Source organism: Cryptomeria japonica, chromosome 1 (genome assembly GCF_030272615.1).
Source record: "Cryptomeria japonica chromosome 1, Sugi_1.0, whole genome shotgun sequence".
NCBI classification, from domain to species: domain Eukaryota; kingdom Viridiplantae; phylum Streptophyta; class Pinopsida; order Cupressales; family Cupressaceae; genus Cryptomeria; species Cryptomeria japonica.
In genome coordinates this window covers 709,634,703-709,655,903 of record NC_081405.1, presented here as the reverse complement: position 1 = coordinate 709,655,903, position 21,201 = coordinate 709,634,703, and the positions used below count along the sequence as shown (strand labels likewise).

General features: G+C 31.6%; 2 protein-coding genes across 2 annotated transcripts; both read right to left on the bottom strand.

Moving 5' to 3' along the window:
* Positions 1-453: 453 nt before the first annotated feature.
* LOC131062511 (3-dehydrosphinganine reductase TSC10A) lies at positions 454-2,044 on the bottom strand. The gene is made up of 4 exons (XM_057996182.2): positions 1,700-2,044; positions 1,356-1,619; positions 963-1,110; positions 454-784 (listed from the first exon to the last, which is right to left on the bottom strand). Exons 1-4 carry the CDS (start codon positions 1,907-1,909, stop codon positions 474-476), a joined length of 933 nt encoding a protein of 310 aa, XP_057852165.2. The 5' UTR covers positions 1,910-2,044; the 3' UTR covers positions 454-473.
* A 17,007-nt stretch (positions 2,045-19,051) lies between these two features.
* Positions 19,052-20,940, bottom strand: LOC131062510 (3-dehydrosphinganine reductase TSC10A). The gene is made up of 4 exons (XM_057996180.2): positions 20,618-20,940; positions 20,275-20,538; positions 19,723-19,870; positions 19,052-19,442 (listed from the first exon to the last, which is right to left on the bottom strand). Exons 1-4 carry the CDS (start codon positions 20,825-20,827, stop codon positions 19,132-19,134), a joined length of 933 nt encoding a protein of 310 aa, XP_057852163.1. The 5' UTR covers positions 20,828-20,940; the 3' UTR covers positions 19,052-19,131.
* Positions 20,941-21,201: the final 261 nt, after the last annotated feature.

Sequence of the window (21,201 nt, the reverse complement as noted above, 5' to 3'; positions counted from 1 at the left end):
GTAATGTTTCAATGCTGAATAAAAGAGGGAGGGACAGCACCCCAAAAATGGAAGAACTGAGAATCAACCAAGAGAGGAAGCCATGAGTAGTGGTCGAAGGAGGATAGAATAAGTCAAGGTAAAGATGTGTGTGGGTGTGTATTGGAAGGAAGAAAGTATTACAGAGAGTGCAAGGAGAATAGAGAAGAGAGCAGATTTGCTGTGGTAATTGTTATTGAATGGAAAGAAATCATTGGTTAATGTATTGTAAATGTTGAATGAATAAGATTGTTTTGCATTTTGTTGTTATCCATAACATTTGATTTTGAGATTTGTGAGTTTGTGAGGAAGAGGGCTTTTCGTCCTACATCAAAATGAATCCAAAAGAATAATAAACAAATCTCACTATTACATTCATTAATAAGCTAAAAAGCTAGCAATAATTTGTTCTACAGTAGCATTAGTATATATATATATCTTCTCAAGAAATCATTCTATGGTTTCTTATTATTTCTATATTTAATAACATAATAGACATAACAAGCAGCTAAGAAGCTGAAGAGTCTCATAGGAATAAATAATATGAGTTCAACAAAAGCCCTTCCAAATGATTCTGCAGGCATAGGTCCACGTGAGAATGTGGATAACACCAGACCACTGAATTGTCTTGTGACAAGAAAAGTCCCATTCTTTGTTGCTTCTAATGTATATTTTGCAACATGTTCAGGTTTCTCTGATTGGCTTCGATTATACATAGTTGTGGTCTTAACAATATGCAAGATATCTTTGTCATCTTCTATGCCACCTATATAAATTGGGAATGCAAGAACAAAATTAGGTCAAGCTGACTTTAAAAATACCTTCAACTATCAATTATAAAATACGGCCCATAACAAAAACTTCTCTATTTATATTTAATTCAAAATTTACATTGTAATAAATTGAAGGATTCATCTCATTAAGTCGAAATTAGGATTACTTACAGTAATCGAGCATGGGGGTTTCCACAAACCCTGGAAAGACTACACTAATTCGGATGTTATAAGGCATCAATTCAAGCTTGAGAGTTTCTCCAAGTCCTTTTAGAGCATGTTTGGTTGCAGTATATACAGCGTTACCATACAGAACGGCCTGCATAAGGAACAACGGGACCAAGAAAAACATAATTAAGGGTGAAAAGTTGATAACTTGTTTGGATGTCATAATACAGAAAGATTACAAGTACAATGATAAAAAGGTTAAAATCCTCAAATCACATGTTTCCCTGGCTTAGATGGTTGGGACTCTGAACTGAAGTACCCAAATTATGAAATAGCTTGCATATCAGTCCATGATGAAGAGTAATAACCATACAAAAAGTTTTACCCATAACATACCAGTCCTGACAGAGAACTCATGAGAACAATTGACATGGGTGTTTGGGGACTTCTTTTCTTCATCAATGGAATCCCAACATGCAAAGTATTGACAGCCCCTGTCAAGTTAGTTTGAATCATGGCATGCAGATCTTCAATCCTGCCCTCATCCATAAGTGCAATTGTTGCTGCAGCCGCATTGCACACCAACACATCAACAGCCCTCCATTCAAAACACTCCTTTATTGCCTTTGCCATAGTTTCATACACACACACATCTGCAACCTATTCTAAAACATACATCAGATTAGATATCAAGGTTTCTCAGTCTTGAGATAATCTTAGAGGAAATGAATAAAATTCACCTTAGTGGATATTTTATGTTTGGTAACACCATCTTTGACAAGAGTTTGTTCTGCTTTCTCCAATTTAGTGGAGCTTCTGGCTACAAGTGTAACGAATGCTCCTTGAGAGAGAGCCTCTTTAGCAATGGCAAGACCAATCCCACTTGATCCACCCGTTATCAGCACATGCTTGCCCTCCAGAGATTGCAGACATGGTGATCCGATCTTCATTAGAAAAACTTATGGGAATAACTAACTTGTGGAATAGAAGAAAGAAGAAAAGAGGTTTTGATGGTTTAGTCCCATGCACAGTTATTTATATCTGCTGCAGGTGGGAACTCCCCTCTCTTTACTTAGAATGTTAATACACTAACTTTTTAGGGTTTCACTCGTCTATTGAATGGTAATATTTGCAACCATAACTTAGGTTGAGTTCCAAAATGAATTTAATACCCGCGACAAGAAATTTTTTAATTTTTTTCTCACATCAACTTTACCTTCCATAATGAATGTTTTGGCAGGCAAAACATTTTAAGATCCATAAAGGCTTATTTATTTCTGTTGCAGGTGGGGATTCCAATGGCCTGGCCTTGTATTCGTTGGCATTTTATGAAGGTTGGCACTTCGTTAAAGCTTTTGATATTAAAGGAAGTTGTTTTAATATCGAGAGTTGTAGGAATGGAAAATATGTCTATTTAGAACATGCATTGCAGTCATGTGAATACCTAACTCGTGCACTGTAATAAAGAAGACAAGATAGAACATATGATACTAGGTTATTGAATGTTGATGAAAAAATCTTTAACATAACTAAATTAGAAATTTTTTTAACACAATCAAATCTAAAAACGACTGTAATAATTCATTTAAACTTGATATCATTAATATTCTGTTTCTGTTGTAGGTGGGAACTCCTTTTTTTTGTAGGTTGGTCCATTCATTAAGCTTATAATCAATTAAAGAAAAATACTTGGTACATGAAACAAATAAAGTATTTATTATTTGCAGGATTTTTGCATACAAGAATTTGTTTATCTTAATGGTCCTCATACATAAAATTCTTAAAAGACAACTTTAAGATACTCCACCTACTACCACCTTTCCTTAGGTTGGTTGGTAAGTTAAGGATATAATCAGTTAACAAAATTATATGAAACTATTTCGTACATGACATGAAACAAATAAAGGTAGCTATTATTTGTACAATTTTTAGTCTGCAAGTTTTCTAATCTTAATCTCCTTAATATATAAATTTTTTAAATAGTGACATTAACAAACTCCATCTATAACACAATCAAATCTAAAAATAACTGTAATAATTCATTAATTGAGGCTATAATCAATTAAGGAAAACTACTTTGTATATGAAACAAATAAAGTATTTATTATTTGTAGGATTTTTGCATAAAATATATTTTTTATCTTAATGGCCCTCAGACATAAAATTCTTAAAGGACAACTTTAAGACACTCCACCTACTACCACCTTTCCTTAAGTTGGTTGGTAAGTTAAGGATATAACCAGTTAACGAAACTATAGGAAGCTATTTCTGAAACAAATAAAGGTAGTTATTATTTGTACAATTTTTAGTCAACAAGTTTTCTAATCTTAATCTCCTTAATATATAAATTTTTTAAATAGTGACATTAATAAACTCCATCTATAACACAATCAAATCTAAAAGCAATTGTAATAATTCATTAATTGAGACTATAATCAATTAAGGAAAACTACTTTGTACATGAAACAAATAAGGTATTTATTATTTGTAGGATTTTTGCATACAATATTTTTTTATCTTAATGACCCTCATACATAAAATTCTTAAAGGACAACTTTAAGACACTCCACCTACTACCACCTTTCTTTAGGTAGGTTGGTTAGTTAAGGCTATAATTAGTTAAGGAAACTATTTCGTACATGACATGAAATAGATAAAGGTAGTTATTATTTTTACGATTTTTAGTTTGCAAGTTTTTTAATCTTAATCTCCTGAATATATAAATTTCTTAACTAGTGACATTAACAAACTCCATTTACTTTAACAAGGCTTTTCAAGCTATAACATAGTGGAGGTTTAGGTAGATTCTTCTTAAATATTGAATTTAGTTTAATGGATAAAAATAAACTTTGGTTAATATATATATCATAATTATTTATCATTTTTTAAATAGAGATAATTTAAATTTTTAATTAATTGTTTAAAGATTGAAAAGTGTAATATTTAAATAAACTAGTCCAATAAATATTAGACAATTTGAGTCTTCTTTATATGAATTAAGAAACAATAGAATAGAAGTGAAAAGTGTAATATGCACATAATATTCCTTTTATCTATTAGATTTTTATTTCAAAATTTAAATAGTTTAGAAGACCTTAATATATTTATAGAAAGAACTTATGTAAGAGAAAAATCACTTTCCTTAATACATAATTTAGCATAAATTAATTTATATTAAAGTAATAATAATAATGCTAGTGTAAATTGAATAATTTAAATGTTAAATTATAAAATTAAATAAAATGGATAAGAAATTTAGCTTTAAAAATCATGGAAAAAAAAATTTAAGAAGGCTATTCTTTAATATCATCTAGTTTAATGGATAAAGTAAAATTTGATTAATAAATATTAAGTAATTATTCACCACATTTTGATAGAGATAAAGTTTTAACTTTTTTTTTTGTTAATTGTCTAACTATTGAAAAGTGTGATATTCAGATAGAGTGGTTCATAAACAATACATGACATAACCATCACATATGAATGAAGAAACAATAGATTAGAAGTGAAAAATATAATGTGCATATAATATTCCTTTTAGCTATTAAATTTTTATTTCAAAATTTAAAAATGTAATATATCAAAATACATATTTCCTAAACTTAATAATATATTAATTTACAATATATCAAGTTTACAAAAGATGTAAAATTTTAATATATTTTAAATTTAATAGATTTATTGAAATTGTAAACTGGATAAATTAAAAAATAATAATAAATGATTTTATAAATATTTATTAATCTTAAAATTTAATTAATGAATAACCACTTTTCAAATATATAATTTTCATCATTAAAAATTCATAATAGTAATCTAAGTTCTATTAATATATTGTAAATTTAATAGATTTATTTTTAGTTGCTAATTACTTTATTGTTATTTTACATATTTTATAAAAATAAAATAATTATGAATAATTTATTATTCATAGATATATTTTTTAAACCTTAAAATAAATTAAATTAAATAATTTATTTATTAAAAATAATTAATCTAAAATTGAATTTATGAATATTTTATTTTTAAATATATAATATTCAACATTAAAAATTTATTAATATATTTTAAACCTATAAATTTGTTTTTAAAACTTAAAAATAAAATAATATAATAACCATTAATAATAATAATTATTATTAAATGTTAAAAATAAAAATTGACACCATCTGGGAGCAAAATAAGAACCTCTCTGAACCAGCTAAGATTCTTGAGTGCTTTGCTTAGTTCTACAAGGATTTGTTCTTTGTTGAACCAGTTAGGGAGGAACAGGAAAATGATAGAAAGATTGTCATGTCCTTGGTCCCCAAACTTATTGATAAGGAGGACAGTAGGCTACTTGAAATGACTATTTCAAAGAAGAAATCAGGAAAGCTATCTTGGCTCTTAGTAATGATAAATCCCCTGGCCCTGATGGGTTTCCAAGTAGAATCTTATAAGGAAAATATTGGATAGATTGTTGATGATCTTCACTCCCTATACACTGAGGCGATACAAAATGGTTCCTTGGGCAAAAATATTAACCAAGGTTTGTTAAAGGGCGTTATATAGTGGAAAACCTAATTACCCGTTGGGAGTCACTCCACTGGGCTAAGGAATCAGGACAAAATGGAGCCATGTTGCTCATAGATTTTGAGAAAGCCTATGACAAGATAGAATGGGGTTATATCATTCAGATGCTTCAGTCATTAGGCTTCCCCCCTGGATTTTGTAATATGGTCAGAACTTTGTTATGTGATGCCAATGCTTCTGTTGAAGTAAATGGGATAAGGCCCTCTAATTTTGCACTAACTAGATCCATTAGATAGGGATGTCCTCTGGCCCCTCCTTTATTTGTCCTAGCTGCTGATGCAATGTTCTACTTTCTTAAGGACTCCTCTATTACTCCTCCTGTTAGGGTATCTCCCTACCTAACAAGGAGGAAATCTATAATGTTCAATTTGCTGATGACACTGCAATTTTAATTAAGCTTGAGGAAGATAACCTTGTTGCTCTGCTAAAAAATATTGAACTCTTATGCCTAGCATCTGGCAGTAAGATTGCTATGCACAAGTCCAATCTCCTTGGTTGGGATGACAACCCCCCGACCGGTTCTCAAAATTCTCTCTCAAATGGTTGGGCCCAACACAAATTGTAAGATATCTAGGTATTCCCTTTTCTGTTCTTCCAAATCTTAAAGAAATGTGGGAATGGGTAAGGAATAAGATTGATAAGAAACTCTCCAAGTGGAACAGGAACTTTCTCTCATTGGTTGGAAGATTCTAGAAATGTCAAAAAATATTGGCCTCATATAATATTTACTTCTCATCAGCTTGGATCTTTAGGAATTACCAATATCATCATGTTCAAAAGCAGATTAGAGAATTCCTATGGTCAGATGGCAAGGGTACTAGGAAGTAACATGTAGTGAAATGGGAGTGGTTCACTATGCATAAACTATTTGGTGGGATGGGGTTGAAGGACTTGAAACTATAGGGCATTGCCCTCACCTCCAAATGGATTCTTAAGGCCATGGAAGGTAATGAGCCATGGAAAGCTCTTATAAGAAATAATATTATATTCTTGGTCCCTAAGAAGGCCAAGAAACGGAAAGATCTCCCAATTCTTGACCTTCTTATTGGACAATTTGAGGTATCTCCGTCTCAATTTGATATCTTTAAGTCCCTATGGAAGGCTTGGGAACATGTGAAACACTTCGTACATATCAAAGTAAATGGCACTATACAAGGGCATATTGCTGATAACAGATAAATATGGTGGAATCTATTCCATAATGAAAAACCTTTAGCCACTCTCCAAGGTGTTCTGCACTGAAATGGCATAATATGGGTATTAAATACTTTAAGCATCTGTTTGAAAATGATGAGATTGTGGGAGGAACTAGCACTTACCTTCTCTATCCTGACATCCCAGAGCAGGACCTATAACATACTTAAAATGGTTGTATCCTCTTCTCTCCCCCCTCTCCTCCACCCCCCCAACTTCTGCACTTTGCTGGACTGATGGCACACCTCTCCATTCCCTTAAAGCCAAATGCATTTACTCTTCGCTCACCAAGGCTAATACCATTTTTCTGCACCTTAACAAATGTTGGGGTTTAAACTGGGAACCAAAGGCTTGGAAAGATAGTCTTTGTAAATTTTGGATGGCTCATAATGAACCAAAAAAGAAATTCTTTGGTTGGGGCCTGCTCTTAAATAAACTCCCCATAAAAAATAATGAGGGTACTTTCTTAAGTTGTAACATATGCAGAGTGCCTGAAACTATTAAACATATATTTTTTGAATGCCATTTTGCAAAAGAAATATGGAGATTGTTTGGTTTTAACTTGGAATCTGTTTCTTTTGAATACATAGATGTTATTCTAGGCTATATCAAGGGCTGTAGGAGAATTGCAAATATCTTTTGATCTTGTTTTTCTTTGGAGGTTATTTGGCTTATATGGAAGTATCATAATGATGACATCTTTAATAGAAATACTAGGCACCTCACTGAGTCTCTTAGGAGACTCACTGTTTACTCTATTTCTATGCAGGTCACTGTTATACTTAAGCTAGACTCGGACAAGTTTGACAATAGAAAATCAAAAAATAATATTTTAATGTTAAAGTCACTAAAAGAAAACATTATGGAAGTTGTTTTTAAACTTAAAAAGTTGAAATCACATATACCTAGTACATTCCGCTTAACCTAATTTTACCTAATTAGTATATTTCATGTAAGGAGAGGACGCATAGGGAAACCACAAATAAACTAATTCCAAAGGGTAAATCAGAAATGGGGGTAAATAAAAATAAAACTCAAATATCGATTACTAATATTCCTATCTAAATAGTTGTCATGATATTTATAATTTTCCTATAAGAGTTAAATTGTTAATTTTTATATATTTTAATTATTATATTACTAATTTATTATGATTATTTCATGCATCTTAATCATTTAAAATTTGAAAAAAAATATCCAAAAAAAAATCATAATTCTAATTGGTAGAAAAAAAATTGAATAATAACAACTTAACAAAAACTCATTGCAATGTTTATCTTAATCAAAAACAAAAACTCATTGCAACCAATTGCAATAATACTGGAAGTACTAAATTTATGAGACCTTAATATATTTTGTAAATATATTTTAATAAGAGAAAAATATTTTCCTTAATGTTTAAATATTAAATTATAAATTTAAATAAAATGAAATAATTTAACTTTAGAAATAATCCCGAAGAAAATGTATTAATTTGACATCAAAATCTACTTTGCTTGAGACTAATATGGATCTTTTCTACCATATAAATACCTCAAAACAGTCAAATTATCTAAATTCTATAAGTTGATCTAATGTGAATGCCTACCTAAATAGTTTGATACACAGTTATTTTATTTCTGCTGCAGGTGGGAACTTCTCTCTCTTCGCAGTGGATGCTACCTTTCCTTAGATTGATACCTTCATTATGGCTATGATCTATTAAAGGAAGTACTTCGTATATGAAACAAACAACGATATTTATTATTTGCAAAATTCTAATTTATTTATAATGTTGAAAGAATAATATATATATTTTTAAAATATGTGTGGTAAAGAGAACAATGGTCCATCAGGGATTTGAATTTCGGTGGTCGCTTCACCAACAAAGTGTTTAAACCGCAACATTACATGTCTTAAAACTTGAAAAAACAATATTAGTCTTCAAAATGAATGTTAATATATTTTAAATGTCTTAACATAATATTTATTAGGATATATTAGATAGTATAAAATATAAGAATAGATATCATTCACACACTTCTCTATCCCATGCCATGAGATGAAGGGTACTTTTGTTAAACACACTTCTCTATCCCATGCCATGAGATGAAGGGTACTTTTGTTAAGTTGATTACTGTCAAGTCTTTCATACACTACATTTAATAAGCTCCACCTACTTTAAATAGGCTCTTTAAGATGTAAAATAGTGGGGGTTTAATGAGGCTATTTTTAAATATCACCCACTTTAATAGTTAAAAGTAAATTTTGATTAATAAATACAGGACAATTATTTACTACTTTTTGATAGAGACAAGGTTTTCATAAATAAAAAAAAAAAATAATCTTAATACACAGATAAGTAAATTAAATTACATAATTTATCATAAATTAATTTAAATAAAAATAATAATAATATGAGGGTAAATTGAATAGTTCATTGAAGTATGAAACCAAATAAAATGGATAAGGATTTAACCTAGAAATAGTGACAAAAATAAAATTTAATGTGATATTGAAGTCTACTTGCCTTTTGATTAGATATGGATCTTTTCTACTTGGTAAATGCTTCAAGACAATCAATCTCTAACTTCAATAGGTTGATCCATTGGGTTTAGACTGCTTCTAGATAATGCACAACTATCTTGTGTTCAATTAATCTAATTTAGCTGAGTTTGTGTGTACACTAAATAATTTTCCCTTAAGTTTTCTCTTCACTAACTGTCAAGGACTAAATGGTATTTAAAAATACCTTGCACATTGTTGATACCAAAAGTTTAAACTTATGAAGAAACAACCTTATGGGAAGTTTAAGGAATGGGGGACTAATTGTACTTCACTAAACAACTTCTCAGGTTTTAGAAGCTGACTCTTCAATTATATTGGAAGGAAAAGAGATAGAGAGAAATGAAGAAAACCAAATCTACATCTAAGATAGAATGCCAAGATTTTTAATATGCTTTAAAATTCACCCCACAAGGTAAGAAATATGTAATCTCTTGAAAATTAAGTACAAAATACCCCTATCTCTTCATTGTTAGAAAGAGAACAAAATGGATAAGGTCATAAGAAACAAAATATAATATTCAGATCTTTCTACGAGAAGAAGCTATTAAAATTTGGCTAAGATACAAATTTCTTAATTACTTTAGATCATCGCTCATTCAACAACTTCTAGTCTATCAAATGGATATGATGTGATATCAAATCAAAAAAATTACAAACCATCAAAAGAGTATAACAATAAATAGTTCAATATCCTATTCAATTGAATTTAAATCATAAGAATCAAAATTAAGATAAATATTCTACTCACTTGTGATATAGAAATTTAAATTATCAACCAAGGAACCAAACACACAGAAGAGGAAAATTAGGGACTGTATGATATGCTTTTCTTCATTGATTTATGAAAATAAACTAAAAGTCTTAGCAATAGACAAGTCTTCATAATTCTAAATGGGTGACTCCTTATGCTCTTTGTGTACCATCACCAGTGACATTATGAGGAAGGTGGCAATGGTGTTTGTTTCTGGGCAGAGTAGGATGAAAAAGAAGGCTAGGAAGCTGATGAAGGAGGGGAAACTAGACAAGGAGGACAAAAATGAGGAGACTACACCTGTAGAGATCTGGAATGAACAAGTGCAAAGACTGGAGCGTAATTGGAAACTTATTCAGGAAGATTAAGCAGTATAGACTCTATTTTTGGCTTTTGATTATATCTAGTCTAGTTAGAAGTAGGTATTATACGCATCATTTAATGAATAGGCCTACGTGTCGTAAGCTTCAAACTCTTATTATTTCTATTTGCTTTGTTAATGTTAAGTTCTTGGACTCTTTATCTCTTCTTACTATTAGCTATATGTTAGGTAGATGGTGGTTAGTTCAGAATAGTATGTTTAGTTATACAGACATGATGATATTTTACTATTTTTTTAAGAGGTTGGATATTGTTCTTGTATTGGCTATGTGATGCTAGATTCTATAATGCTACTATCTAATTTTGTTGTTTTGTGGGATTCAAGGCCTTCTCCCTGCTAACTTAATTAAAAAAAATGAATGCAATTGAAAAGGCTTATGCATATTTGTTGTGTATAAAAATTAATCATGAAGATTGTTGCAATAGTCTCAAACCCATTAGTCCTGCTTCATTATTAGCCTCTCACTCACATGACCAATGGAGACACCTTGACTAATTCACTAACTTCGATAAAAAAAAATTCAGGGATTGATGCCTCATCTCTCTTGTTCCTTTATGTTGATGTCTAGCTAGTACACATCCCACATAGGCAAAGCCTCTTGATTCCTCCCTCTTTCTTTCAATTGAAAATCATGTAAAGATGAAACTTGGAATCCATCATGGTGAATGCCTCAAAAATTGAGACTTTAAAACAATAGTGCGCAAAAAAGACAAGTGCTAGTTTCACACACCTTATAAAAGCTTTGGGTTGTAGCATCAAAAGAAACTATGCCAGGTTTCCAAGTGACGGGGTTTTTCTGAAAATAAAAAAATTAGTTTTCGAGATACAAAAGAGGGTGGAATTAATGAACTTATGGAAATATGATAGCTTTTAATACTTGGCCTCAGACTACTATAGATTTATCTAAAGAGTTGGCGACTCTTGGGGCTTGTTTTCTTGTAAGGAATAAGGGCCCAAAACTTTGGTTGATAAAAACAAACAAGAAAAAAGAAGAATTAGGAAGATGAAATCACAAATTCATAAGCATAGAATGTAGCGATGCCCAATTTGTGTTGGATGGACAAGTGTCTCAAAAGGATATATTAGCTAGGGATACTTGCATAACTTCCATGTTAAAATTCAATTGCATCAGAAGGTGCAATATTTTCTCAATATTCGCGACATTGAGATCAAGGCCTTGGAGTTGCAAAGAAGACTAGTCCTATTGTTTCTCATCCAACAACTATTGCATCTGATCTTCATTTAACACTATCTAATCCATTGAATGCCTTCATGTAGTATGGGATGCACTGAAGTTTTCTTCCTTGTTAATCCTTAGAAAAAAATAGTCTTCATCTAAGTCCATGATATTGAATTCATTAAAGTGTCTCTCTATGGGATAGCTTGCTAGGTCCATTTGGTTGGAAGGATGGGATAGTAATCTACTTGGTTTAGTATGTAGAAACCTCAAGAATGGTTATAAAAGCCTAGGCAACTAGGATGCAACTCATGGCCATCCAAGTTTATATTCTCTTCCATGTATCTATGTGCTATGATCATTGCACTTGATTGCTATGTTACATGATACTAAAATGGAATAAATTAAAGTCATATTATTGATTCAAAATCATTTTTGCATTTTAATGTTGGTCTTGTTTATTAAAAAAAATTCTCTCATAGCTAGAATTTTATAGTAATGAGGGTCTTTTGAAATATCATCCACTTTAGTGCGATAATTTAAAATTTTGGTTAATAAATATAAGATAATTATTTATCGTTTTGATAGGATAAGTTTGAAAAATAGTATTTCTTGTTGAGAAAATCTAAGATAATTTAAACATATCTTCATTGGAAGATAATTATCGACTTCCAAATATAGAAGCAATGTTGTAGAAAGTAACCAGGTGTGATTTGTTGTCCATGATGGATGAATTTTTAGTTTCAGTCAAGTAAATGTAAAAGAATCAAAGAAATACCAAAATTCCCTTACCACTCCTTAGAGAACCTATGTGTATGTTAGGATGTTATTTGGACTAGCTAATGTAGAGGCAACATTCCAAAGAGCAATGTATGTTGCATTTGCTGAGCTAATTAATATCATAATGCTTGTGTATAAAGATGACCTTACATTTTTTTCAAAGAGGGAAAAAGACCATTGTAATCACTTGGAGAATATTATTATAAGGGCCTTAGAATACAAGATATCTTTAAAATCAAAGAAATTTACTAGGGTGATAGAGGGAAAGCTACTTGGGAACATTGTATCAAATAATCAAGTTAGGATAAGACTTAAAGAAATCGAAAAGATTCCAATTCCCTAGACAGACAAAGGAATTTAGTTTTTCTTTTGGCAAATTAATTTTGTGAGAAGATTTATGCCAAATTTTGTATAGACAACAAAATCAATCTGTAAGATGTTGAAGAAGGGTCAAAAGGTGTCTTGGGGGGATGAACCTATACAAATTTTCAATAGTATTAAAGAAGCTATTATGTAGGCACCACTGTTGAAGTCCCTTGATTTTGGTAAACCTTTTCAGATCCTCTCATTTTCTTCTTTCCATACCATTCTTGTTGTTTTACTACAAAAAATTGATGAAGGATTTGAGAAACCCATTGCTTTCTTTAGAAAATCATTGCAAGAAGAAGAGCTCAAGTATGAAATCGTGGAAAAACAAACCTATGCTTTGGTTAAAGATGTTATTTGAACCATATTTTGTAGGATAAAAAATAATAGCTTATGAACCTTGTGTGATTGTTAAGGACATCTTTGTATAGTAGGAAGTTACCGACAGAATATTTCTATGGATGAGCAAGATCCAAGAGTTTAACATTGAGATGCAAATTACCAAAGTGGTAAGAGGTCAAGGGCTATCAAAGCTTATGACCCAGTCTAATGTTGAAACTATGGAAGTCAATGAGGTTGAAGAGAAGGACATGGTAGTTAGTTTGCAAAGAACTCCATTCTATACAAGCATTATTCATTATCTCAAACACATGAATTTCCCAAAAGGTATAAAAATTTAAATTAGAGTAATAGAGATGAAATTTTGCTATTTTGTTTTGATAAATCACAAGCTAAAATATTTTAATGACATGCATAATGGAATTTATGGAGGACACTAATATACTAAAACCATGGGCTACAAGGTATTAAGATGGGGCTATTAGTGGCCCACATTGTTCGGAGATTCTCATAAGCTTGTGAGAAAATGTGAAGTGTGTTAGAAATTCTCTAGTAAATTAAAGAATACTAGAGCATAGCCGCTAAGGACTATGATTGTTGAAGCACCATTCTAATAGTAGACTATTGTCTTCATATGAGAGATAAATGAAACATCAAATGGAGGTCATAAATGGATTCTAGTGGCGACTAATTATTTCACAAAGTAGATAGAGGTCATCCCAATAAGAAAGGCAACTAGTAAAGTTGTGATTGACTCTTTTTTTGACAACATTGTTACCACGTTTGGTGTTCCAACAAAGTTAACAACTACTAATTCCATTTTTTTTAGGTCATAAGAGCTCACATATTTTTGTAGTGAATATGTCATTAATCATTCATATTCATGGCCCTCATGGTCATGCGTCCCCAATAAGAGTGATTGGTGGAAACCTTATTTTCTAGTTGGCAAGTCTTTGTCATCTTTTAGAATAATCTCTAAAATGTTCATATCATAAAACTCAAGCCCTAAGTCTCATTTCTCTAGCTATTAAACCCTAAACCCCATTGCTTTATGTTTCATCGTTGAATTGCTATTTAACATTGCTAGTTTCTTAAGTTATAACTTGAACCCATTAAAACATCTTATTTACCATTTTGGACTAGGAAATACCTACAACCTAGTTAGTTGATATTTATCCTAGATCCTAAGATTTATTCCTCATGGTTGATGTTGCATTTCCCCTTGGTGACCCTCTTATTCCTTGTGAGTTCCTAGTCATCACATGCATTATTTGAGTTTTAAGTTATCTAACCATATCTCAATATCGGTGGTTTCCTAGTCCAAGTTAGCAATTTCCCTGAAGCATAAAACAGTTCGAAGCTCTTAGCAGAGATGGGAAATATCCTATGTGGTAAAGACTATCTTGAGTTTCTTCCTTTCAATTGCGATAAAGTGTTTTCTTAAGCTCCCTACTTGCTTTGGTGAACCATCAATAGGTGATATGGCCACAAACTCTAATATCAAATCTTTTGTAGAAGGCTTCTCCTTCACTAAATAATCATCCAAGTCCTAGTGGAAAGGTGAAGATAGCTCATGTGTTAATTACCTAATTAGTTAGCAATATTTTGTGGGAGGTTTGTCCTTTGTTAAAGTTTCTTATATTCTTTCATGTACTAATAAAAAAGATATACCTAATATCTTATAAGTACATTGACTATGGGGAATAAATCATTTTATGGGATCCTTCACCTTCACTAGAACCTTTTGATAGATCTCCAAAGGATGCAAAAGAAGAAACATGGATGGTGTACCAAAAAAAAAATCACAACACTTCGCTATTGTTTGTTCTATTCAAATTTTGCATGTCATTTCAAAATCATTGTTAGAATTTGACAGGATTCTTACAACTTGTCTCAGGTCCACCCATAGGGGTTCTCACAACCTAGTATTTCTCTAAAAGACTTCTTATCATAAATATTCCAAAGGAAAATAGGTATTTCAAAGTGCAAAAAATTTGAGTGTTTTGAAACTAGAATTGGGTGTCAATAAGGTTATCATAGCCTTGATAGTCCTTGATGATAGAATCAAAACTAAAAGAGAAGGACAGGGAAAAAGAAAGAAATGGTTTTGAAACTGATGTCGATTCTCGATAGGGACTTCAAAACCTTATCAAAATCTAACACTTTTTCTACATAAGAAAGGGTCCAAGTCAACTTTGGTTAGAACTAAATCCTTCACTAGGAGAGTTCTTGTCTCAGTGAGATAACAAAATATTTTATAATGGACATGAATGTTGAGTTAGTAGAGTTTTCACTAAAGTTGAAGGCTTCATTGGGGTAATCCAATAATTTCTATGAAGAGACAAAATAGATCTACATGGTGTCATGTCACATCACACTCAGAATTTGAGTCTTGGTATTGGAAAGGAGGTGTGCAAAATTGACAAGTGGTAGTTTCTACATGATTTAGGAAAAAGGTGACCCGACTGTCAGAATTTTCCTTAATGGAGCTTATGTGTCCTAATACTTGACATTGATTATGTAGTGTCAAAACTTGCATACCCTTTGTAATTTGACCTAAATATTTTGTAACCACTTTGGTGTCCATTCTCCTAGCACCTGAGTAGGCTCACGTCAGCCCTTGCATTAGCCATTTCCCTCTCAGGATGCTCGAGAACCCCCTTTATGGAAGTTCCCTCATGACGTCAGTCTTGTTAGTCGCATGTCTCCCTTATCTCCTACCATTGTCAAGCATGATTCATTTAGACACTAGTACACCAGGCGGATGTCTGCACATTGTGCATTCATCTTGCAAAATGTCAAAATTCGAATGTTGATTCTGAATGCACCTTTCCACTTGTCACATGCACAAGTGAATGGAAACAACCTTGAATCTTTCAAATAGCTCACCAACACTCTTTTTCCCTCCTCTTTTCTCTTCTTAAACCAATATTTTTTTCTCTCGCTCTCTCTCTTAGACTCTCTTACACTCTCCTTGTCTCTCTGGCTCTCTAACACTATCTCTTTGATTCTTTTGGCTCTTACAACTTGTTCTTATTCTCATGCACTTTCTACAACAATCTTTCTTTTGTTACAGTGCTCTAAAGCTCTCGCAATAATCTCTTTCCATCTAACTTGTCTTTTGTCAATCCTATTTAGTAATATCTATCTATTTATCCTATCTTTGAGCATCTTGGGATTCATCACATCCCTTATCCATCAAATCATTTATCATTTACCGTTTATCTTATCTTGCATTTATTTTATTTATCTATTTATCTATCTAGTTGTTTGTGGAGGTGGAAACATGAAAACATGGATTTTACTAAGGAAAGTCCCCAAGAGGCCACAAACATTTTTCCTTTCTAGCTTTGTGTGCAGTTTGCATTAGATAAGATTTATCTGGCTGGAAGCTTCATAGCATGGACCTATTGTTTGTCTAATGTCTTCCCTTTTCTCTTATTTCACTTTATTTCCTAGTTGTCTATATTTTTTATATTATTTTACTTCTTTCATTTCAATATACAACCATCATTCCCTTCTCTGTACAAGTCTCTATTTCTATATGTATATGACAGTAGCACGTCATGCTAGAGTCCTAGTTCCGCATGTTCGTCTTGGTCATAGGGAGCTACCAAAACTGTCTAGAAGGTATGTTTGTCTTGTATTAGCTCAGCTCCATATCTCATATCCCTTGGCTGACCCTTAGCACCAGTTTAAGTGAGGTAGCAGCAGACAACTTATTCTCTAAGATTCATCATCTTAGAGGTAACAAATTCCCACCTCTACAATTTGGTTTCACAATTGCACAAATTGTAAGGTGGTAACAATTTCAAACATCTGAACATGTGCAATGTTCAAATTTAAACAAGGATAAAATGGCTACCAAAATAATTATTCATTTGTATCTTCCTATCAATAAGTTAGGGTTTCAACAAGCACAATAAAACTACCATAGATAAGCTAGTGATAAAAAGGAATTAAAGAAACAAGCAATTGAGAGAAAGTGGTAGGGCAACTGATGAAATGAAGGTTAGCATTGTGCCAAGATTCAAAGATGAACAAGGGTATTTTATAATCCTAGATTAGTAAAATCAATTTCTTTTAAGCAATTGATTCTGTTTATGGTGAAAATGGAACAACAATATTGAAAGACTAAGTGAATTCAACCACAAAACCCTAGCGTAACAACAACAAAGATCCACCATAAAATATGAAGATTACCTAAGACAATACAAATCAACAAAATCAAAAAGATTATACCATCACATGTCCAATAGGGTTTGAATCTCCATTCTTCCTATCTCCATTGATCTGATATATTTGCTCTCAGATTTTATGTGTGCACAAGAGCTCAACAAAGAACGGAAATGTGGTTGCAAGTAGGCTTGATTGCATATGAAAGTTTGAAACCATAGTTGAGGGTTGATAATGAAGGAAGCATCTCCTTATATAGAAGACACTGTAGGAAATTGAGGGATAAGATTAAGAGGTGTAAAAGATAAATGGTCGGCTAAGATTAGAGGGTAGGTAGAAGAAATAAGAAAATAATAAGAGGGTAGGTACTGCAGGAATTAAGAGATGAATGACATGTGTCATGGGTAGAAAAGGCTAATGAATTAATTAAATAAATAAAGATTTATTTAGTTAATAGAGGAAGTGGGAGCAATTAAATAAATAAAAGTATTTATTTAATTTAGGAAAAGGACAATTTAAATAAATAAATGTATTTATTTAAATGAGGAAAAAGGCTTAGAAGAGAATTAATGAATTAATTAAATAAATAAAGTTTCATTTAACTAATAGAAGAATTAGGCTAAAACAATTAAATAAATAATTTAATTAAAATATTTATTTAATTAGACTGGACAATTTTATGTGTCTACAGATTCTTCTCCTTCTTTTCTTTCTATCCATCTAATTGTGTTTCTACAAATTTTTGATATCTCGTTGTTTTGGATAACTTGTAAAGATGACTATCAAATGAGAATCTTTTTCTCTAGTGTATCTCTTAATTATGGCTTCTTTTTAAGGAAAATATTAAATTGCTCTAACTTGGACATAAGGATTTTGAATGTGGTATCAACGATCTAAGCAAGAACTATATCATTTTTTTTAATGGGCAGATTGATGCAATGCATTACTTTCCTTGGCCCTAGGGTTTTGGATTATATTTGCTAAGTTGTGAGTATTAGATTTTTTATCTAACTCTATTGCTTGGATAAGATGTTAGTATGAAAGCGAGTCTTCAAAATTTGAGTAAAATCCTTCAAATAAAAATAAAAAAACGTTTTCTTTATGTTTTTAATTTTACTTAAGGTTTCAATCTTCTCTAGATCTAAAACTTAACATCCTAGAACATAGCCAAAATCATGGATCAACACATAACATCTTGGTTAAATAGAAGAGAATATCTCTATTGAACAATACCATACAAAGATGTTAGGATTGAAAGGTATTGTAATAGGGTTACCCCCTTGGTCTTGAAGAACCAAAATTGCAAAAGGTATCAGTCTTCTTTAAACCTTGTTCATTGGCAACTAATCTAGAGCTCTTGAGAATTAGAAGTGGCTAATCTTTAGAGAGTTTTGGGTTAATCAATTGAGAAAAAATAGCAATCTGCTTGAGGATTATGTGATTATTTATTTAAATAAATGAGACTAAGGCACATGTTCTCAAATTTAACACCCTAGCACACAAGTTAATAATTGTATGCTTTAGTTATCTTATAACAACTAATTGGAGGAATACAATAAGGCTGAGATATAAATTTGAATTTTAGAAGTTCAAAGATCACCTCCCCACCCATATTAGTTCTAAGATTGTAGATAATAAAGAAATCAAAATTAGTCTCTACAAATATATAGAAATCTAATCAAATAAGGATCATAGTATTTACTAGTTTTCACACTATAATATAATTATCATACATTAATCATCATGTTAACATAAGTCCAATAAAACTTAAATATATAATATTCAAATTTCATAATTATAATTATGAATAATTTTAAAAGTAGCCACATTTTATTTTATAATAATAAAGACATATGTTGGACATATTGTTCATTCTAAACAAAATATTCTAACATTTCTTATTGTGTCTATGTTGTATAACATAGTAGATATAGCAAGCAGCGAAGAAGCTGAAGAGCTTAATGGGAATAAATAATATCAATTCAAGCAAAGCCCTTCCAAATGAATCCGCAGGCATAGATCCACGAGATAATGTCGAGAATGCAAAACCAGTGAATTGGCTTGTGACAAGAAAGGTTCCATTCTTTGCTGCTTCTAATGTAAATTTTGCAACATGCTCAGGTGTGTCTGCTTGACTTCTGTTATAGAAACATGTGGCCTTAATAATATGCAAGATATCTTTGTCATCTTCAAAACCACCTATATAAATTGGGAATGTAAAAACAAAATTAGATCATATTCAAATAAAATCATATATTGTGATTGAAATGTTAATGTCTAAAATGTTAGATAATTAAATTTATAGAAAAACATTACATTCACTATAATAAACTTAAAAACATATTTAAAATGAATTCAAGAATAATAAACACTATAGGATAAAAAAGACTTTTTATTTATATCTAATCCAAAATTTACATGGTAACCAAAAAAAAAAAGAAGTTGTTAATCTCATTTAGATGAAATTAGAGCTACTTACAGGAATCAAGCATGGGAGTATCCACAAACCCTGGAAAGACTACGCTTACTCGGATGTTATAAGGCATCAATTCAAGCTTGAGAGTTTCTCCAAGTCCTTTTAGAGCATGTTTGGTTGCACCATACACAGACGTACCATAATGAGGGTACTGCCAAAACAAAAACACACACCAAACGAAATGATCAAGAAACTAGATGATGATTTATTTGGATGTTAATAAATAATAATATTAGATTATTTATATTCTAAAAAAATATATGTAAAATAGTGTCCAGAGATATTACATAATTGTCTTACATGTTTATTAATTGTTATGGAATAATGTTGCACTCTTTCACTCTCATTAAAGATGTAACAGTTTCATAAACTCAAAAAAAACAAGTGACGATACATCAAATTTGTATCTCATTGTAAATACCTCTCGACATAATAACAGTCATAATCTATAGGTTAACTTCACATTCCTTTGGCCTTAAATAGGAATTTGAACTTATGAAATGAAGCGTGCATATCAGTCCATTAAGCAAACAAATAGTTTTAGCAATAGCATACCAGTCCTGAGAGAGAATTCATGAGAACAATGGACATGTGTGTTTGGGCACTCCTCTGCTTCATCAATGGAATCCCAACATGTAAAGTATTGACAACACCAGTCAAGTTAGTTTGAATCATGGCATGCAGATCTTCAATCCTGCCTTCATCGAGACGTGCAACTTTTGCCACAGCTGCATTGCACACCAGCACATCAACCGCCCTCCATTCAAAAGCCTCCTTTATTGCCTTTGCCAAAGTTTCGTAAGCACCCACATCTACAACCTATTCAGAAATAAAAATCAGATTAGACATCAAGATTTCAAGCCTTGAGATAAGCTTAAAAGGAATTAATATGATAAACCTTGGTGGATATTTTATGTTTGGTGGCACCATTTTTGACAAGATTTTGTTCTGCTTTCTCCAACTTAGTGGAGCTTCTGGCTATAAGTGTAACGAATGCTCCTTGAGAGAGAGCCTCTTTTGCAATGGCAAGCCCAATCCCAGTTGATCCACCTGTTATCAGCAGATGCTTGCCCTCCAGAGATTGCAGCCATGATGATGAAGTCTTCATCGGAAAACTGGCGTAATAAAATAAAGAAGAAAGAAGAAGAGAGGAGGTTTTGATCGTTTAGTTCCATGCACAGTTATTTATATCTTCTGATGGTGGGCATTCCCCTCTCTCTACTTAGAATGTTAATACACCTACTTTTTAGGGTTTCACTCGTCTATACAATTCTAATATTTGCAACCATAATTTAGGTTGGCTTCCAAAATAAATTTTAATACCTACCAAAAGATGTTTGTAAGCAAGGTCCCGGAGAACAATTTGTTCTCCAAAAGTGTACAATACATTTTAAGATCCATACAGACTTATTTATTTCTGTTGCAGCCATGATGATGACGTCTTCATTAGAGAACTGGTGTGAATACTGTGGGAGTGGAATA